Source organism: Mesoplodon densirostris, chromosome 12 (genome assembly GCF_025265405.1).
Source record: "Mesoplodon densirostris isolate mMesDen1 chromosome 12, mMesDen1 primary haplotype, whole genome shotgun sequence".
NCBI classification, from domain to species: domain Eukaryota; kingdom Metazoa; phylum Chordata; class Mammalia; order Artiodactyla; family Ziphiidae; genus Mesoplodon; species Mesoplodon densirostris.
In genome coordinates, this window is record NC_082672.1 from 61,394,644 (window position 1) to 61,414,336 (window position 19,693).

General features: G+C 39.0%; 1 protein-coding gene across 2 annotated transcripts in view; it reads right to left on the bottom strand.

The window, feature by feature from the left end:
* The window catches only part of KLHL32 (kelch like family member 32), a 224,330-nt gene that overhangs the window by 115,430 nt on the left and 89,207 nt on the right, over positions 1-19,693 (bottom strand). For both annotated transcript variants that reach the window (XM_060114789.1, XM_060114788.1), the window contains exon 4: positions 14,655-14,762. In XM_060114789.1, coding sequence (XP_059970772.1) covers positions 14,655-14,762 — 108 coding nt within the window. The remainder of the gene's footprint in view (positions 1-14,654; positions 14,763-19,693) is intronic.

Below are 19,693 nucleotides of genomic sequence, written 5' to 3' on the forward strand. Positions count from 1 at the left end.
AGAGAGAAAAGGCTTCAATGGAGAGGCAGGTTGACTGTGTTGAATGCAGCTGAGAGGTCACAAGGATATCATTCAATTGGTTTCACAATATCTGTGACTGTCAAGGACAGTTTCAGTGGAATGCTGAAGATGGAAGTCTCCAGACTTGCTAAGTGGAAAAGTGAGTAAAAATGAGGAAAAGTGAGTACGTTTATGCAACTCTTTTCATAAGTTCTGCTGTGAAGGAAAACTAGAGGAATAAATGGTAGCTGAAGAAGAATAGAAGAACAAGAAAAGGATTCTGAAAGAACAATAAAGCATGTTTACATACTGGTGGGAATGTTCCAGTGGAGAAGGAGAAACTGATGATAGAAGAGACAGAAATGAAGATTCAGGAGTGATGTCTGAGGAGAAAAGAGGGAGTAGGATCCAGAGCTTAAGTGGAGAGATTAACCTTTGACAAAGCAAGGTTACTTCTTCCAACAAAATAAGTGCACAGAAACATGGAGGTTTGGAGATTCAATGGTGAAAAGATTAAGATCTTCTTGTCTACATCTATTTTCTCAGTGGAAGGTGAGTCTCCCTTGCGGTATGTGACCAGAGGTAGGGTAATGAGAGGGGAAGGGTTTGAAAAGAGAGGAGAAGAAATGAAAAATTTATCAGGGAGAGGAGGAAAGCAAATTTCTAGGGAAACAAATTAGCACTGCCTGGCTAGGATGTGTATCCATCTGAGATTTGGGAATCATGGATTTGAAGTGATAACAGTAACTTTTCCCAGCAACAACTAGCAGAGTTGATACTTATAGTGGAATTTAGTCAACAGGTCTCCAAAGCTGCCACAGGCTGGAATCAAGCTTGGTTGCCTCTAAGGTCAGTGGCTATACTCTTTGGGCTGTGCCAAACCATTTCTACCCTGAGAGATATATGCTAACACAAGGATGCACGGCTATAATCAGTTTTTCAAGAGCTACATCTATTCAATTACCGTATATCCCTGCAAAGTAAAATGCAGGTAGTACTCTACGAAGTATTACAGCTCAATTACTCTTTCTCCTATCTGAACTAGTGTACCTTTTGGAGCACTAAACGTCCTCAGATGCTTCACCATGCTCCATACAAAAACAATTCAGGCCCCTGGTAATCCATTTCCAATAAATGCAATGGTGTGTTGACCTGGCATTTCCGTTCATTCTTCAAGCCACTCTGAGAAAGCATTCACTGCATGATTTCCATCAATGCAGCCCTAACATCTAGTGAGTTCTTAACACATAGTAGTTAAGTATTTGATGAATTAATGGATCTCAACTTGAGAACAAACTATAAATGGATGGTTTTTATGAAATATACAAAGGAGATAAAATATTCACAAATTAACTTACGACATTCAGTGCCTTTGAATTAGCCCTTCATTTGAATATTAGCATCATTATTCTACTCAAATGGAATATCGACTTGCAGTATAAATCTTCTCAAAAGTTTTGTTTGGCTAGTTATGTTTTTATCTTGAAATTAACCACAAAGGCCATATATTTTTGCTATCAGGTTGTTTTCGTCTAAAAAAAATCTTACATTTAGAATTGTAAAACTCTCATATACTACTACTCCATAGAAATACTAAATGTTTCCAGCAGAGGGCTCAAGAATTCTTTTTTAAGGAAAGTTTGTAAAGTTCATTGTCCCATAGCAGCTCTTGCAAAACTCCTCCAGAAGGCACTCTCACAAAAAATATGTTCTTCCTCTTGATCAAGTAATTCCATGTCCATTAATTTATTTAAAATAATCCAAATTTTTAAAAAACTGTATTATAATAAGGCAGCATTGTTTATATACTATGCATTTATGGATAGATATACTTTTATCTATTTCCAGAAAAGACATTAAAGTAAATTATAATCACAAAAAATCTATATTAAATTACTCAGGAGATGGGCAAAGGCCAGGAAGAAAAAGAAAGATAACATATAATGTTTAAGTGAGAATTGGGGTGAATATGGCTTTTCACTTTCATTCTTCTTTATGTTTGTGTAAACATTTGGGTGATTTTTTCATTTTCAAAAGATGAAAAATAGTAATTTATCTTTATAAAATTTGCATGCTTCTTAATTTTAGTTCTGAAAATAAGGGTGGAAAAACTTTAGGAAGCAAGTAGAATGGCTTATTTATGGAACAATTTGGGATTCTGCAGACAATCATTTTTGCAGGCAGAACTAATGGGGTGTAGCACCACTTTTTTCATGCCTACAAATAACATTAATGTACCAAAACTTTCAGATAGAGCTCCCAAATATTTTTATTCACTTTATTTATTTACATATACTCATTTTCAGAAGGCTCTGAGGCATCAATACAAGCATTTAAAAATTAGGAACATAACTCAAGCAAGGAGAAAATAGGAAACAAAAAGTGATACGAGGTCAGGAGAGGAGATATATTATGTACATATATCCTCATAACTATTAAAAGTGGGCTGCAAATATGGCTCTAAGCTTCCTAGCATCAAAACTAAAAAGGAGGGCTTCCCTGGTGGCGCAGTGGTTGAGAGTCGGCCTGCTAATGCAGGGGACACGGGTTTGAGCCTTGTCTGGGAGAATCTCACATGCCACGGAGCAACTAGGCCCGTGAGCCACAACTACTGAACCTGCACATCTGGAGACTGTGGCCCACGCACCGCGATGAAGAGTGGCCCCCGCTTGCCACAACTAGAGAAAGCCCTCGCACAGAAAACGAAGACCCAACACAGCAAAAATAAATTAATTAATTTAAAAAAAAAACAAAAGTATCAATACCACCGTGGATGTGAGGATTAAATTAGTCAATGCTTTAAAAAAAAAAAAAAAAAAAAAAACTAAAAAGGAAATGCAGCCTAACAAAAGATGAAAATACTAAAATGAACTCTAGCTTCTCTAGGCCCTGAGATCTAATGGAAATTTTCCTGCAGAAATTAAGACTAACACTGAATGACTTACCTGGTGATACTTTTAATACCGTCGTACGTGTATTTTATAAACTTTGCATAAAAAGTAAAAGTTAATAAAGAGATTCTTCAAAATTCAGACATTCACTTTTCTGATTTTCTCCCTTGATACCTTGATCCAGGTATAAGACTTAGAGTAGATAAGCAGTGTTTTTTAATGCAGACAAGACAACCTTCCAGGAAGCAATTTAGAAACGTATGCAGGTATTTTTGGTTGCCTCCGGATGGGGGGACACTACGGGCCTTTGCTGGGCAGTGGCCAGGCAATGTACAGGACAGCCACCAACCGCAAAGAACTGCCCTAAATCCTGTATATCTGAGTGCCCTGATGGACATGTACGTAAGTGAAAAACTTATTTATAAAACTCTAAGTCTAGAACCTAACTGTTTTACATATAAACACAATTTTTTGTTTGTTTTGTGTCAAGATACACTGAATTTTCCAAGAATGCTAACACAATAGAAACCAAAAGAAGACAACTGTTTTGTATGGAATTTTACTAAGAGTTGTTCACTATTTTAGAAAATCATGTCGCCTAGGGCATACCCTTGTGATATCTCAGTTGTCAGCAAAACATCCATGTGTCATTCTGCATCTGTATGCAGCTGTCCCAGCATGATGATTCTACCTATAGCTGTAGACAGGCAACTATTTCATTCTGTTTTCTGAAAAGTTCTGCTCCAGCATGTACATACTGAAATACGTAGGATTTTCATTATACTCTCTTTCCTTCTGTGTGTTTATATATGGTTAAGACATTCTTATTAATGTTTAGAGTAATTTGTGTGGGTAAGTTACATTATTAGGAATTTCATTTCAGGATAGTTAAAGGTGGCCTTTTTATATTAAGGCCTGATAGATGAGGTTGAGAACCACCAAGCCAGATGGACAGACTGCACATCTTCTGGGAATCCATTATGTGTATAATTTCTCCCAATGAACTTTTAACGAGAGCTTTCTAGCAAACAGACTGAGGCTGGCGTGTAATCATTCTCTTTTGCTAAATAAGGGGAAAAGTTCATGTCCTTTAAAAAGCCATCAATAGGCTGACATCCTCTTATGAAAACTAAGGAGCTACTCAAGATTCTCTACTAAATAAACTGTTAACCTCCCTCCACTCAGAGATGACTTGATGGAACACCTAAAGGAAGGAATTTCCTTAGGGAATGATTCTGAGTACAGCCAACCCTTATAAATTCCAATGATCAAGAAAGAACACAATTGTAATGATGTCTGCTTAGAAATATTCCAAACAGGAGTTGCTGCTCATCCACCATAGCAAAGGAAAAACTTAGATCGACAGGATAAAATAAAAAAAACGTCTAGCAATGGAACTTGCTGCCAAAACAAAGAGAAACAAATGCACAGAAGTGCAAAATACATCCTGAGTTAGCTTAGTGGGGTGGACATACTATTTTGAGTTGCTGTATATTATCTGTTTCTACTTTGGAGGACATCAACTAGAAAAGAACTGATTGTTTCTTGCCCCACTTATGACAATAAAACCATTATCAAGAGCATACAGGGAATACTTCTCTTTCAATTCCCTGTCCTGGCAGTAGGGTGGAGGTGGGAGGTAGAAAGTGTGGGAAGGAGAGAGGAGGACCCAAGGACAACAAATCCAGATCATTTAAATGGAGTTTTATAGAACGAAGACAAGGTTCAAACAGAGAGGGGCCACACTCATCCTTGTCATCTAATATTACGTCAGTGTTCTGTACGCATGAGCTCAAGCACCTTGGCCCACAGTGGGTTCCTCAGCACAAAACTGATGCCAAGAAAGATTATAAATGCTGTAAGCATATTGTTCAAACACATTTTGTTTTCAGTAAGTGACTGAGTTTCACAGTGTGCCAAAGGAAAATGTCTGTGCTTGAAATGTGACTATGACTCAAGCAAAATGCTAGACTAACGCACTGGAGTCTGAGTCCATTTTTGATGTGTGACTGCTGACAGCTCACAAGCCCCACCACTCCCTCTTCCCTGCTTGCCCCACACCTGGAAGAAAATATACAAGAAAGTCTGAGTCCTCTCTCCCTTGATGCTGGTGGAAACTCAAACCACACAAGCCCCCGCCCGTGTGGACAACGCTCCAGCCCCACCCCCCAACCACAATAAACACCAAAGCCAATCAACGCCCCTAGCTGCTCTCTGAAGTCATTTTTGGACCTATTGGGGTCCACCCCTTTATCCCCAAAAAACCTCACTATGTGAGTACTAAACCCTTTCCTATCTTCTTGGTGCACGTGTGGTGTTATCAGTCTCAATATTTGAGTCAAATGTTGGGTGGGTGAGAGGGCCGTTCTGATTCTGCAGAGTGACTATCAGACATCTAAGAAACCCCAAACTTTCAAATTATTAAGGAAAAGCCAGGAAACACTTTTTTTAAAAAAAATCAAAATATCAGTTTTATTACCAAATGGGAAAGCTGACTGCAGAAGTGTGGCCACAGTTATACGTCCTCACACAGAGACGTTTTAGAGATTGTTATGCTGAGCAGATAGCTTTGTAATGCCTGCAGTACACACTATACCGAGTCCTTTCTGAGCAGACAGCACACACGAATTTCGTGAGGGAGAACTGGCTGGCACGAGGTACAGAATGTCAGAACTGACCCTGCTTTACAGGTAGGGGGCCTCCCATATGACTTCACTTTGCCTGAATCTCTGTTCTCCATGAGGCACAGACAGGCTTCGGGTCCAGTGACGCTGTTCTTGAGTCCTCAGCTGAGAAAAGTAAGCTTCTAGGGATCAGTCAGGATCTGGACTTTTAAAATCTCACTTCTCAGTTTTTCACAATAAACGTTTAGGTCTCCAACCTGTCCTTACCAGTTTTGGCCACCAAACCATGTCAAGGATTTATCATTTTACTTGACATCTTGAGATGCCATAAAAATTTCATTTGGCGTATGGTTCTTATCTGTCAAGTTTGACACTTTCCAGGAAACGATGCATGGGAACCTGTAACATCTTCACCCCATATAAACAGACACATCTGCTTGCTTGTTTGTTTCAATAATCCACTGATAAAAGAGAAACTCCCTCCAAAGGCAATAATACAGAGTTTCAAAAGATTCAAGAAAGTGAAAACTCACTGATGGAATTCAAACTTTTTCCCTTCATTTCACTCTTCCCACACTTTCTATGTCAACAATCCAGTTACGGACTCTGGCACAGCTCTGATAAGAATTAACGTAAGAAGGAAATAATCACTTTTTGCACAATTCAAAATATTCTTCCTTGGAATGTGGATTTTAGACTGTGTGCTCTGGAGCCTGGGGCACAGTGCGGGTACCTCAGGGGCCTCTTACTTGCCAGGCTTCTGTAGGTACTGCCAGGTGAAGAAAGGATTCTGCAGCTAAAATATTTAAACCACTGAATGGTCTTAATGCTGCTCCCAAGAGAAGCATTTAAGAAAAATATCTCCCAGGTTTCTTCCATGTGCTACCATTTAGTTCAACCAGGTTATGTTTATAAGTAAATCTGATGGGGACATTTTCTCATGTAAAGTGAGTGACACATCTATCCCTGAAGGGATGGGTTTATGAGAAGGCAGTTTCAAGTAAGACTCCTGTGACTCTGCTGCCAGGCCTGATGCTGCTCTCTGGAGAAAAGTATTCTAGTTGTAGAGAATAAATACAGTTTCAATAATCATCAAAAATCTAATGCTACAGTCTGCCTTACTAGGGCTATAAAAAAAGTCACATGAACACATAAGGGAATCAAATGAGAATCAGGAAGAAAACCTTTACTATACAAGAGCGTGAAAATTAAGGGGCAATTTCTTTTATTTTTTTTTTAATTTTATTTTTTATACAGCAGGTTCTTATTAGTTATCTATTTTATACATATTAGTGTATATATGTCAATCCCAATCTCCCAAATCATCCCACTTCTCCTTACCCCCCTTGGTGTCCATACGTTTGTTCTCTACATCTGTGTCTCTATTTCTGCATTGCAAGCAGGTTTATCTGTACCATTTTTCTAAATTCCACATATATGTGTTAATATTCAATATTTGTTTTTCTCTTTCTGACTTACTTCACTCTGTATAACAGTCTCTAGGTCCATCCACGTCTCTACAAATGACCCAGTTTCATTCCTTTTTATGGCTGAGTAATATTCCACTGTATATATGTACCACAACTTCTTTATCCATTCGTCTGTCGAAGGGCATTTAGGTTGCTTCCATGACCGGGCTACTGTAAATAGTGCTGCAAAGAACACTGGGGTGCACGTGTCTTTTTGGATTATGGTTTTTGCTGGGTAGATGCCCAGTAGTGGGATTGCGGGGTCATTTGGTAGTTCTATTTTTAGTTTTATAAGGAACCTCCATACTGTTCTCCATAGTGGCTGTATCAATTTACATTCCCACCAATAGTGCAAGAGGGTTCCCTTTTCTCCACACCTTCTCCAGCATTTATTGTTTGTAGATTTTCTGATGATGCCCATTCTAACCGGTGTGAGGTGATACCTCATTGTGGTTTTGATCTGCATTTCCCTAATAATTAGTGATGCTGAGCAGCTTTTCATGTGCCTCTTGGCCATCTGTATATCTTCTTTGGAGAAATGTCTATTTAGGTCTTCTGCCCATTTTTGGATTGGGTTTTTTTTTTTTTTTTTGCGGTACACGGGTCTCTCACTGTTGTGGCATCTCCCGTTGCAGAGCACAGGCTCCGGACAGACAGGCTCAGCGGCCATGGCTCACAGGCCTAGCCGCTCCACGGCATGTGGGATCTTCCCGGACTGGGGCACGAACCCATGTCCCCTGCATTGACAGGCGGACTCTCAACCACTGTGCCACCAGGGAAGCCCCCGTGTTTTTTTTACTATTGAGCTGCTTGAGCTGTATATATATTTTGGAGATTAATCCTTTGTCCGTTGATTTGTTTGCAAATATTTTCTCCCATTCTGAGGGCTGTCTTTTCATCTTGCTTCTGGTTTCCTATGCTGTGCAAAAGCTTTTAAGTTTCATTAGGTCCCATTTGTTTATTTTTGGTTTTATTTCCATTACTCTAGAAGATGGATCAAAAAAGATCTTGCTGTGATTTATGTCGAAGAGTGTTCTTCCTATGTTTTCCGCTAAGAGTTTTATAGTGTCTATCTGGCCTTACATTTAGGTCTTTAATCCATTTTGAGTTTATTTTTGTGTATGGTGTTAGGGAGTGTCCTAATTTCATTCTTTTACATGTAGCTGTCCAGTTTTCCCAGCACCACTTATTGAAGAGACCGTCTTTTCTCCGTTGTATATCCTTGCCTCCTTTGTCATAGATTAGTTGACCATAGCTGTGTGGGTTTATCTCTGGGCTTTCTATCCTGTTCCATTGATCTATATTTCTGTTTTTGTGCCAGTACCATATTGTCTTGATTACTGTAGTATAGTCTGAAGTCAGGGAGTCTGATTCCTCCAGCTCCATTTTTTTCCCTCAAGATTGTTTTGGTTATTCGGGGTCTTTTGTGTCTCCATACAAATTTTAAGATTGTTTGTTCTAGGTCCATGGACTGAATCTGTAGATTGCTTTGGATGGTATAGTCATTTTCACAATATTGATTGTTCCAATCCAAGAACATGGTATATCTCTCCATCTGTTTGTGTCATTTTTTATGTCTTTCATCAGTGTCTTACAGTTTTCTGAGTACAGGTGTTTTACCTCCTTAGGAGGGTTTATTCCTAGGTATTTTATTCTTTTTGTTGCAATGGTGAATGGGATTGTTTCCTTAATTTCTCTTTCTGAACTTTTGTCGTTAGTGTATAGGATGCAAGAGATTTCTGTTCATTAATTTTGTATCCTGCTACTTTACCAAATTCACTGATTAGCTCTAGTAGTTTTCTGGTAGCATCTTTAGGATTATCTATGTATAGTATCATGTCATCTGCAAATAGTGACAGTTTTAATTCTTCTTTTCTGATTTGTATTCCTTTTATTTCTTTTTCTTCTCTGATTGCCGTGGCTAGGACTTCCAAAACTATGTTGAATAATAGTGGCGAGAGTGGACATCCTTGTCTTGTTCCTGATCTTAGAGGAAATGCTTTCAGTTTTTCACCATTGAGAATGATTTCACCATTTGCTCTGGGTTTGTCGTATATGGCCTTTATTATGTTGAGGTAGGTTCCCTCTATGCCCACTTTCTGGAGAGTTTTTATCATATATCAGTGTTGAATTTTGTCAAAAGCTTTTTCTGCATCTATTGAGATGATCATATGGTTTTTCTCCTTCAATTTGTTAATATGGTGTATCACATTGATTGATTTGCATACATTGAAGAATCCTTGCATCCCTGAGATAAATCCCACTTGATCATGGTGTATGATAAGAGGCAATTTCTTTTACTTTTCAATTCCCAATTGCATGAGCAGAGTTACACCTAAAAAAAAAAAGTATTTTTCACTTCACAGAGTATCATACTTTTCCAGATTTCCAAAGACCTCAAAATATTTCTATTAATAGTTACACAAAATATCCTTTTGAAGACTGTACTAAAGCATTCTCTGCATCAGAGGAAGGTAATTAGGATGTGTGTCCCCACAGAGATGGATTCTTCCATGATGTTAAGGAACCAAGAGCTGGAGCTATTGGATATGAAGAGAAAAGCAGGGGAACAACAGATACCAAAGAATCCTTTTTATCTGCCCAGATGTGATGTAGCTGGTTCATGGCTGACAATATTTGCAGTACCTGGAGTGGTACTCCTGGGAAATTTCAAAGGAGACTACAAATCTCACTATCGTTTAGTGCATAGTTTCTCTCTTTACTGGGTTTCTGGAATCTCTCCATCAGACCGCAAGGGACAAAACAGGTGGAGAGTTCTCAGGAAAGTAAGAGGAAGCTAGCTGGCTTGAACCCCTTGCTCTACTATATGAAGGCATATAGCACAGTACTTGGCATACAGCCTATCTGCCTTGACATCATGGCAACCAGAGCGCTGAAACAGTGAACTTCATTGTGGTTCTCAGTCCTATTTGCTTTCATTTTGGGTCCTTAGCTACTCAAATTCCCAGAGGTATATCCAAGACCTTTGGGATTGCATGTGTCCTTCCACCTTTTGAGAAGGGCTCTTCTCTCTATGAAAGGGTCTTGGTGTTAAGTGCTCCTCACTCTGGCTGCTTTCCTCAGCAACCCTTGTTGCTCCTGGGTGGCCGACCTCTTGTCCGGTTTGGACAGGAATTCCTCCCCTCAGGCAACATCTCCATTAGAATCCTTTTTCCCCCTTCTTTTTCATGTCTCTTCTACTCAGGACTGGTCTGAAACACGAATGAATTCCTGGCCAGAGGTGGAAAGCAAGGAGATTGGGGAGGCCATGGTAACAGGGTCCTCTGGCTCAGCAGAGTAAGTGAGAGTTGGTTTTCTTAGGTTCACTTCGTCCTTTTCTCCCTAAGGCAGATCTGCCCAGTGACAGTTTACATCATACCCTCTGCTTTGAACCCAGCTCCCAGAGCCAGCCCAGAACAGGGCCTGCAGAGAAGCCTGGCTCCTCTGCCCTCCATGGCCAGTTCCGCTGCACATGGCTGTGCAAGGTCGCCCACGAGGGCTGCAATGCGTGCGGGGCTCTGTTCAGGCTGTACCCCAAGCAGTGTGTGCCCACAGGAAGCGCACACCTCTAATTAGTGCGAAGGCAGAATGTGTGTGTTCCTTGATAAGGAAAGTGCGTGTATTTTCAGAGGATGTATTAGCATTAGGAGGAAAATTTGATTTTTCTTTAAAATTTCCTGGATGAAATCTGTGACCAATTTTAAGAAGGCTATGCTTTAGAACAGTGTGTAGGAGGAACACACACACACCTTGTTACACAGTGGCACTCATTCATCACACCTACTCTATACTTCCAATTTCTTTCCCAAGGCAGCAATCATTTTCAGACACTTAAAATACTTGACATTTTATACTATGCTTACTACAACAGACTAAAGGTATAATCAACTGTCAGTAGAAATATCTATAGGTAGATAAATACAGTGTTAACTCTGATTTTTACAAATCTACATACATATCAAGGCTAAAGACCATATATCAGCGAATGTCCGCAATAGTAAATGACAATTAAGAAATTGAAGAGCTATATTTTATTCACGTTTCCATATTCTAAACTCTTTGCTTAATGTTAATTTCATTTTCAGAGTAAGAGAAAGCTTTTTTGCATTTCCCAAGTACACCACAATTCCACTTTTTGCCATCATCTATGTTCACATCTCAAAGGGAAAACAGACTTATTATAGTCATTTTGGTGTTTAAGAAACCAAACTGCCATGGATGTCGTCCAAGAAAGACTGTATCAACTTCCACTCTGCAGCAAAGAATAATCACATACAGAATACAAGTGTAGCAACTCGGAGCCTTCGTGAACAGAGTGTTGGAAGAGCACCCAGGTTGAGAGAACCATCAAAAAGAGTTCACTCTCTAAAATGTCCAAACACTTCCCTGCCTCCTTCAATAAAGTATAACAAATATGACTTAACCCTTTCTTAATGACATAGAACATTAAGAAGGGGTTAAGAATAAACAATGGATTTGAAATTAAGAGGACTGGGTTTGACTCACTGGGTCGACATGCCCTGGGAGACTGATCTTGGTCATTCACTGCACCTTCCGGGGCTTGTCATCTTTAAGAGAGGATCACCGAATTCCTCAGAGCTGTCTAGAAGATTAGGCTACACAGCACACGTGAAGTGCCTAGGGCAGTGCCCCGGGTCTTGCAGAGGGTGCTCCATGAAATGCCAGTCCACTTCTTGACCCCTCTGTGCAATCTGAACAGATGAGTTGTTGCTGTATATGCTGCAGGGCTGTCACCCCTGTGTGGAGGCACATGTCAAGAGTGGGTCACTGGGCAGAATAAATGCAACTCTACATTTTGCCCTAGAGCTTTTCTTTAAGCACTTACATTGGATATATGGGTGTGAGTGTGTGTGTGTGTGTGTGTATAAAAATATATTCTTATTTGGTTTCCTTTTTCTCATATAAGTGAAATATGAGCATATGACTCCCAGACAATAGGATACGGCTGTCTTTCTGCAAACTTCTTCCCTCTTCCCAAGCAGTCTCCTTACCCTTCAGGAAGTCAGCTCCCCTAATGCCGTTATGCTATCTTCAGCTCATGTTTCATAGATCCTTTGTGCCACAGGCACTTCATATACATATACATATATGTGTGTGTGTGTGTGTATGTGTGTGTGTGTATCATTAAGAGCAGCTTTATTCATAATCACCAAAAACTGGAAGCAACCAAGATACCCTTCATATATCCACACAATAGAATGGTAATCAGCAATAAAAATGATCTATCAAGTCACAAAAGACATAGAGGAACCTTAAATGCATATTGCTAAGTAAAAGAAGCCAGAAAAAGTCTACATACTATATGATTCCAAGTATATGACATTTTGAAAAAGGCAAAACTATAGAGACAGTAAAAAGATCAGTTAGCAGTTGTCAAGGGGAGAGGGGGAGAGATGAACAGGTGAGGCAAAGGGGACTTTCAGGGTAAGGAAATATATATATATAAATGTGTATATATATATATATATATATATATATATATATATATATATATGTTTACATATACAGACGTTTATACATATATATATGTAAACTTAGCCATTGTGAAAGAAACCACAAAACAATCAAGGCCAACAATAAGGCAGCCACTTATATTCGAGTGTGTGTTTTACCTCAGCGTTCACAGCAATTTTTGTGCTCTTTTGTTTACCAGTGATTTAAACACGCTTTGCAGTCTATAGCCTCTAAGCTTAAACCATTTCATTGTTAATGCATCTAAGTATAGAAACTACTTATTTGGGTAGCTTTATCAAAAAACAATATTTAATATTGCATCCCCATTGCACACCAGCGAAGTATGAGCTATGGGTTATCAATCGTACTTTAGAGATGGGCAAATGCAGGTATAGCTGTAACTCAGGTGTGAAGAAAGAAATATACACAAGACACAATTTATAGCTGATGTCTTTCTTTACATCTGTAAACCAAAAAGCATACAACACATTATTCACTCACCTCACTAGGAATATGTTTTGGCAACTCTGTGAACAATAACTGTCTGCCTTAACTTCCTAAGGCATGATATTTGGTTGGGCTGACACTGAATTTGTGATCCCTCTCCCTTCTAATTTCCTTTGTACCTGCTACCTGATGGATGACTTTTTCCTTTCTATCACTATTTTCATTTCAGCTGCCAGCGTTGCCTCAGTTATTCTATGAAACATATCTCAAACTCTACCAGCTATAGAAAAGAGAATGGATAATATCATACACCTTAATAAGCCTCTAAAGAAAAAAATTTAGTAAAAAGGTGAACTCCCAACATTCTTCAAGACCCAAATACCACGTTCTCTGTGAAGATTTGCACTGATCGCCCCAGTTAACCACACCCTCCTTTTTGTTCCCACTATGTCTTATATTCTGCTTCTATTATACCTCCCATCACAGTGAGGACATGGAATTACGTATATAACTCTCTCTCCCACCAGGATGTGAGCCTGCCAAGAGAGGAAACCCTTATTTTAGCCCAGCAGACACTGAACATAAGTTGGATGAAACGGAATTAAAGAACAAAACTCTATAAAAGAAGATAAACCTCTAGTCGGTATCTGGTTTGATGTAGTTGAGTAGTTCTCAAATGAAAACAGAGGGTGAGGAGGGTGGACAAAATGGGTGAAGGGTTAAGTTATTTATATTATAACTGAAAGGTACAAACTTTCAGTTATAAGATAAATAAGTCCTGGGGATGTAATGTATAGCGTGGCAACTATAGTTAACAATACTGTATTATATTTTTGAAAGGCGCTAAGACAGTAGATTTTTAAAGTCCTCATGACACAGAAAATTTGTAACTATATGTGGTGATGGATGTTAACTTATTATAGTAATCATTTTGCAATATATACATATTTCAAATCACTGTGTTATACACCTAAAACTAATACAATGTTACATGTCAATTATATTTCAGTTAAAAAATAATTCTAAAAGGAAGGGTTTTGTGTATTCTAATAATTGTTGCACTAACATGAAATTAGATAAGAACCGTGAAGCATCAGATTTGGATTTATATTGTCTTTATGAAGTTTTGTTTTGATTTGCTATGATAGTCATACACTGACATGGCTTTTGTATTCTACTAGTTGTCACCATTATTCTTTCATTTAAGAACAGAAAGAAAACGAATGTTCTCTGAAGATTCCTATAAATCCTATAACAATTTTAATGATGAGCAACTTTGGCTTTCAAACCATCACATTCTAATCTATTACTTGAGGCCCTGATCCTGAAATGTATGTCGAGGACAGGGTGTCAAGATGCTAGACAGAGCTCTTTACAGCTTTAGATTGGTTTTTTTTGTGGGGGGGCGGGGAGTGTTCTTGTTTTTAAGCCAGTAAAGCCATGACTGAGTCACTGAGCTTCAGTGATGACAATGAGAATTCAAGTTATCTTCCAAACTCTTTCCCATATAATAATTCTTCAGGATATTTTAAAATTACACCAGCAAGCAACTGAGCTAAGATTAAAATATTTAAGATCAAATTATTTTACTTACCTTTCCATTATTTTAGTTGTAACCTTAAGTAGATGTAAAACTTTTTTTAACCTCAAAGTGAATAACAAGAAAAATACCTAAATCTCATGAATAATCTCCTCTGTTTAGGTGCAGTTAAAATGTTAAGCCTCTCAGATGACGTATGGTACCATACCTGTCCTGTGTATGCAAATTCTAGAGCTTGCTTTAAGCCAAGGCTGGTCACACCGTGTAAATTCACCTCGTCGGCACCACTTTCCACCATACAAAGACTGAACATGGCCTGAGGTGGGAGAGAAAGGAAGACAGTTATGGGACTTATAAAGCAAGAGAACAAGACAGAGTCCTAGAGAAACTAGGAAAGAAAAAAGTTTTACAAGTTAAAGACTGATTTTGGGTTTTTTTGTTTTTTTGGGTTTTTTTGCGGTACGCGGGCCTCTCACTGCTGTGGTCTCTCCCGTTGCGGAGCACAGGCTCCGGACGCACAGACTCAGCGGCCACGGCTCACGGGCCCAGCCGCTCCGCGGCATGTGGGATCCTCCCGGACAGGGGCACAAACCCGCGTCCCCTGCACTGGCAGGCGGACTCTCAACCACTGCGCCACCAGGGAAGCCCTGTTTTGTTTTTTAAATCAAGTATGGCTATATATAAAAAATGCTAATAGGAAACTGACTTAATGTTAAGTGGATTCTGCTTATGCATTTGTAGAAGATCTGAAATTTCAAAATTAAAAAGCACAGGTCACAATAAAAAACTTTCAATCTGTCTAATTCTAAATTTGATTATAGATTTCGTATAGCTGCTTTTAAAAGAAACTGAAAGAAATTTCAGCTGTTTTCAGTGTCCATTTTTTATTATATGAGTGTTTCAGTTTTTAATATTCCCCACATTAATTTCTTTTTTCAGGTCTTCCAAGTTGTAACTGCACCCGATATGGTAACCAGCTGCTCTCCAGCAACCCATATACAGAGCAGGACAGAAATGATTCAAACTGCAAAAAAATCACCTGGGTTAACGAAGTGGAAAAAGTTCCTGAGAGCAAAGGTTAAATAAGAGAACACGCGGCCAAGGGAGTTTTTTGAATCTGCTTTCATAAGGGTCTTTTGGGACTGACATGTACACACTACTATATTTAAAACAGATAACCAACAAGGACCTACTGTACAGCACAGGGAACTCTGCTCAATATTCTGTAATAATATAAATGGGAAAAGAATTTGAAAAAGAATATATATATATATGTATAACTGAATCACTTTGCTATACACCTGAAACTAACACAACATTGTAAATCAACTAAAGTCCAATATAAAATAAATTTTTTTTAAAAAAAGCAACTATGGCAAAACTGACACAGAACAGGTATCTGTCCTCAACCAGAGACTTGTGAACTACTGAACTTGAAACCTGGCTTAGTAGAGTTGGGGAAAGAATATAATCCCTTAAATAATGTACATACATATTTGTACATGTTTGTATAAGCAACAAAGCAACACCAAATTGGTCACTGTGGTTATATTATAGAGTATGAACTGTAGAGGACAGGAAGAGACCATTTACATATAGTATTATTTGGATCATTACCATGAACATGTGTTACCTGTTTATTTCTAACACCGGTCTTTTGAAACTTTGTTTTATTTTTAATGTTCAGGGTTGTACAGGAAGACACATATGATTCAAATCCTGGTTCTATAACCTACTTTGTCATATGGGCAACTTACCTTGAACATGTGACCTTTGGCTACTTTGTTAACTTCTCTGAACCTCAGGCCCCTTACCTGTACATGGGGATCATACCAACCTCACAGGGTTGTCTTGAGGTTTAGATACAATTATGCTTAATGTCAAGAATAATACCTGGTACACAGAAGGTGTTTAATAAACAGAAATTCTTATTCTAATAATCCAGGCTGATTGTCCTATTCTCCCATGCCTCCCTTTGATCCCAACTGGAATGAGAGCTAAGAAACAAACCTCCCACCGCCACCACCCTCTGACCAAATCCATTCCTTTCTAAGACTTTCCTATTGACGATTTTCACTCAAAATTCCTATGTCTGGCTGCAGGACTTCACGTTCACCACATACTCCTACACCCTACTTTAAGGACTGACACCATCAGAGAAACCATCACCCCTGTTTCTAAAAACACCTAACTTCCATTCTGATATCATATCATAGAGTCTTAGAAATTTAATGTTACAAATTTAACATATAATTTTTAAATATTAGAAAAACTGGTTAATTTAAAGTAAAAAGGGAGCTATTAAGTCAACGTCAATATCTTTTAAGTTTAATAAACTTAGAAGGCACCTCAATTAGGAAAAGCCTCATTGGATACCACCAAAGTGAGGAAGAACTCCAGCCATTTGACACAGCGAAACACCAGCTGCCTAGGCTGCCTAAGCTTGTGAAACAATGTCTGGAGACCTGCTAGAGACCATGGGGAAGGACAGAGACTCCTTTGGTAGCAGAAAAGGTGGTAAGACCAAGGGTGCTATTTTTTAGCATCAAACTTATTGAAAAGATAAACTGTAATATGCATGAAAGTGAGTACTATATTCGTCTTCTTCACCATGGAGCCCCTAGACACTAGCACTGCATGCATGCAATAAATACAGGTCAATGAATGAATGAATGAATGACCTGAGAATCTCTTTAAAAATTCAGCTGCAATGTACAAATCCAGCTGTTTCACATTGTCATAAACAAAAATAATTCGACATAAGAAAGAATTTTCTGGATATAAAGTGTTTTAGACACTGGGATTAAAAAGTAATGAAAGTTAAGCAGAAAGAATATCTACCAAATGAGTTCAAAGCTAGACATTTAGAAAAAAGTAAGAACATATGGCAATGTCCTCTATTAAGCCACAACATTCTGCCAAAGCATGGGAGGGTTCTGCTTAGAAACAGGAAAACACTGCAGAGACTCTTTCTTGGTTCACACTGTTTTGTCTTTGGGAGAGCCTTGTCCAGGCTGAGATTTACAGTCATCACAGCTTACTTTTTTTTTTTTTTTTTTGCGGTACACGGGCCTCTCACTGCTGTGGCCTCTCCCGTTGCGGAGCACAGGCTCCGGACGTGCAGACTCAGCGGCCATGGCTCACGGGTCCGGCCGCTCCACAGCATGTGGGATCTTCCTGGACCGGGGCACGAACCCGTGTCCCCTGTATCGGCAGGCGGACTCTCAACCATTGCGCCACCAGGGAAGCCCATCACAGCTTACTTTTGGCTGATAATGTGCTGCAACCACCACAAATCTTTCTAATGGAAAACCCAGTTTGTGAGGATGCAATCCACTTTAAGTGCCTACCACAGAGAGAGCTGTGGATTTATAGTGTCATTCCTCCTGTACTTCATATAGAAATGACACAAATTGAGTCCTAAAATCACAGTACATGAATTAAGTTTCCTTGGGTCACATTAGTTGTCATGCAGTCATAAGATGAGCTACAAACAATTTTAGGTTGGTATATTATGCCACAAAACTGACCAATGGCAATTCTACAACAACCTCCAAGGTAAGCAGAATGACGGATGATAGCCTTTGTGAAGCACTTAAAGCTGGTGAAATATGATCTTTTTTACCTGGTAAACTACACATAGCTTTGGAGTTGCACTGGATATGGGCAAGATATACTGTGAATCCACATTTGATTAGGAACACAAATGATTTTACAGATAAAATAACTGGATTGTTTGGGGGCACATTCAACCCTTACCTTTTTGTTTTTGTTTCTTTTTTTGCGGTACGCGGGCCTCTCACTGATGTGACCTCTCCCGTTGCGGAGCACAGGCTCCGACGCGCAGGCTCAGCGGCCATGGCTCACGGGCCCAGCCACTCCGTGGCATGCGGGACCTTACCGGACCCGGGCACGAACCCGCGTCCCCTGCATCGGCAGGCAGACTCTCAACCACTGCGCCACCAGGGCAGCCCCAACCCTTATCTTTTATGAGAGAGATAAGTAAAAGTAAACAAACATGTTTTAGGAAGTTACTGAAAAGAGCAACTTGCAATGATTGTGGCAGATCCAGCCTGATCCCCTATGCCTTTTATATGTTATATAATTAGTGATGTTTACAACGGCCATGAGGCATTACAGAGATATGAGCTAACCTCTGAATTAACAAAGATTACATTTTGCTCAATTTAGTGTTAATGGTGATTATCCTTTATTGCATTTTGGTTATACCTCACATATAAAATAGGTAGTAAATCTCAGTTAATAAGACTGTTCAATTAACCACAATAGCCTATTTCCCTGACATTAAGGAGAAAAGGGTCCTGACCACAGTTGAACTGGGCTATTTACCTTTTTTATCTCACAAATGCAAAAGCAATCCAATGCATTTGAGGTGCTTAATGGCCTGAAAGAGTGGGGATGCTTGATTGAAGGTTATTTTTCCCCTATACATTTATAGCTGTTTTAATTCTCCCTCAAACAATATAGTAATACTCTCAGAGAATAAAGTGTCAGGACAAATGAAAACAGTAAAGTTATATTACTATAAATATAATTAGGTATAAAAATTAGTATTTCTGAAATACCAGTTTCCCCTCACCTTAACCATATAAAGAAAAATCTACCTTATACGCTAAAACCTGTGAAACATTTTGGTTTTCCCAACATCTTCAAATATGAAACCTGTTTATTCAAAGAATCTAACTGTATTTCACAGCTTCGCTCTTGGCACAGTTACTTCTTAAATTTAACTGCATAGTGATAATGAGCCCTTCAAAACCAGCATGATTATGGCCTATCCTATTTCTCCTTAGAATTCTCCTCCTCCTAGATGTGGCCATATTTCAAACTACTTAGGTCTTCTGGGGGAGCATGGAATGGAATGGAAAAAGGACACAAATCAAGTTGTTCTTTTCTTAGCTAAAGGGACAGGACATATGAAGGCCAGAAACTGTTGCCCACCATGAAATCAGGTTATCCACATACGGTATTTATCTTTATCACCAGTTAGGTACTCTGGAAAATGACACCCACACATCTGGCTTTAGCGTTGGGTCACCCTCTCAGATCCCTCATTCCTCTGGTGCTTCTCTTACTTTCTAGTCTATAATTATATCCCATGGGTATGGGATTTCAATACTTCACTACCCACCATGTAAAGAAATCCATTGTTTTATCTTTAAATATCTTTCAGATATTTAGGGATAGCACTTTTACTTTTCCTTATTGAATATACTTGATAAGCTA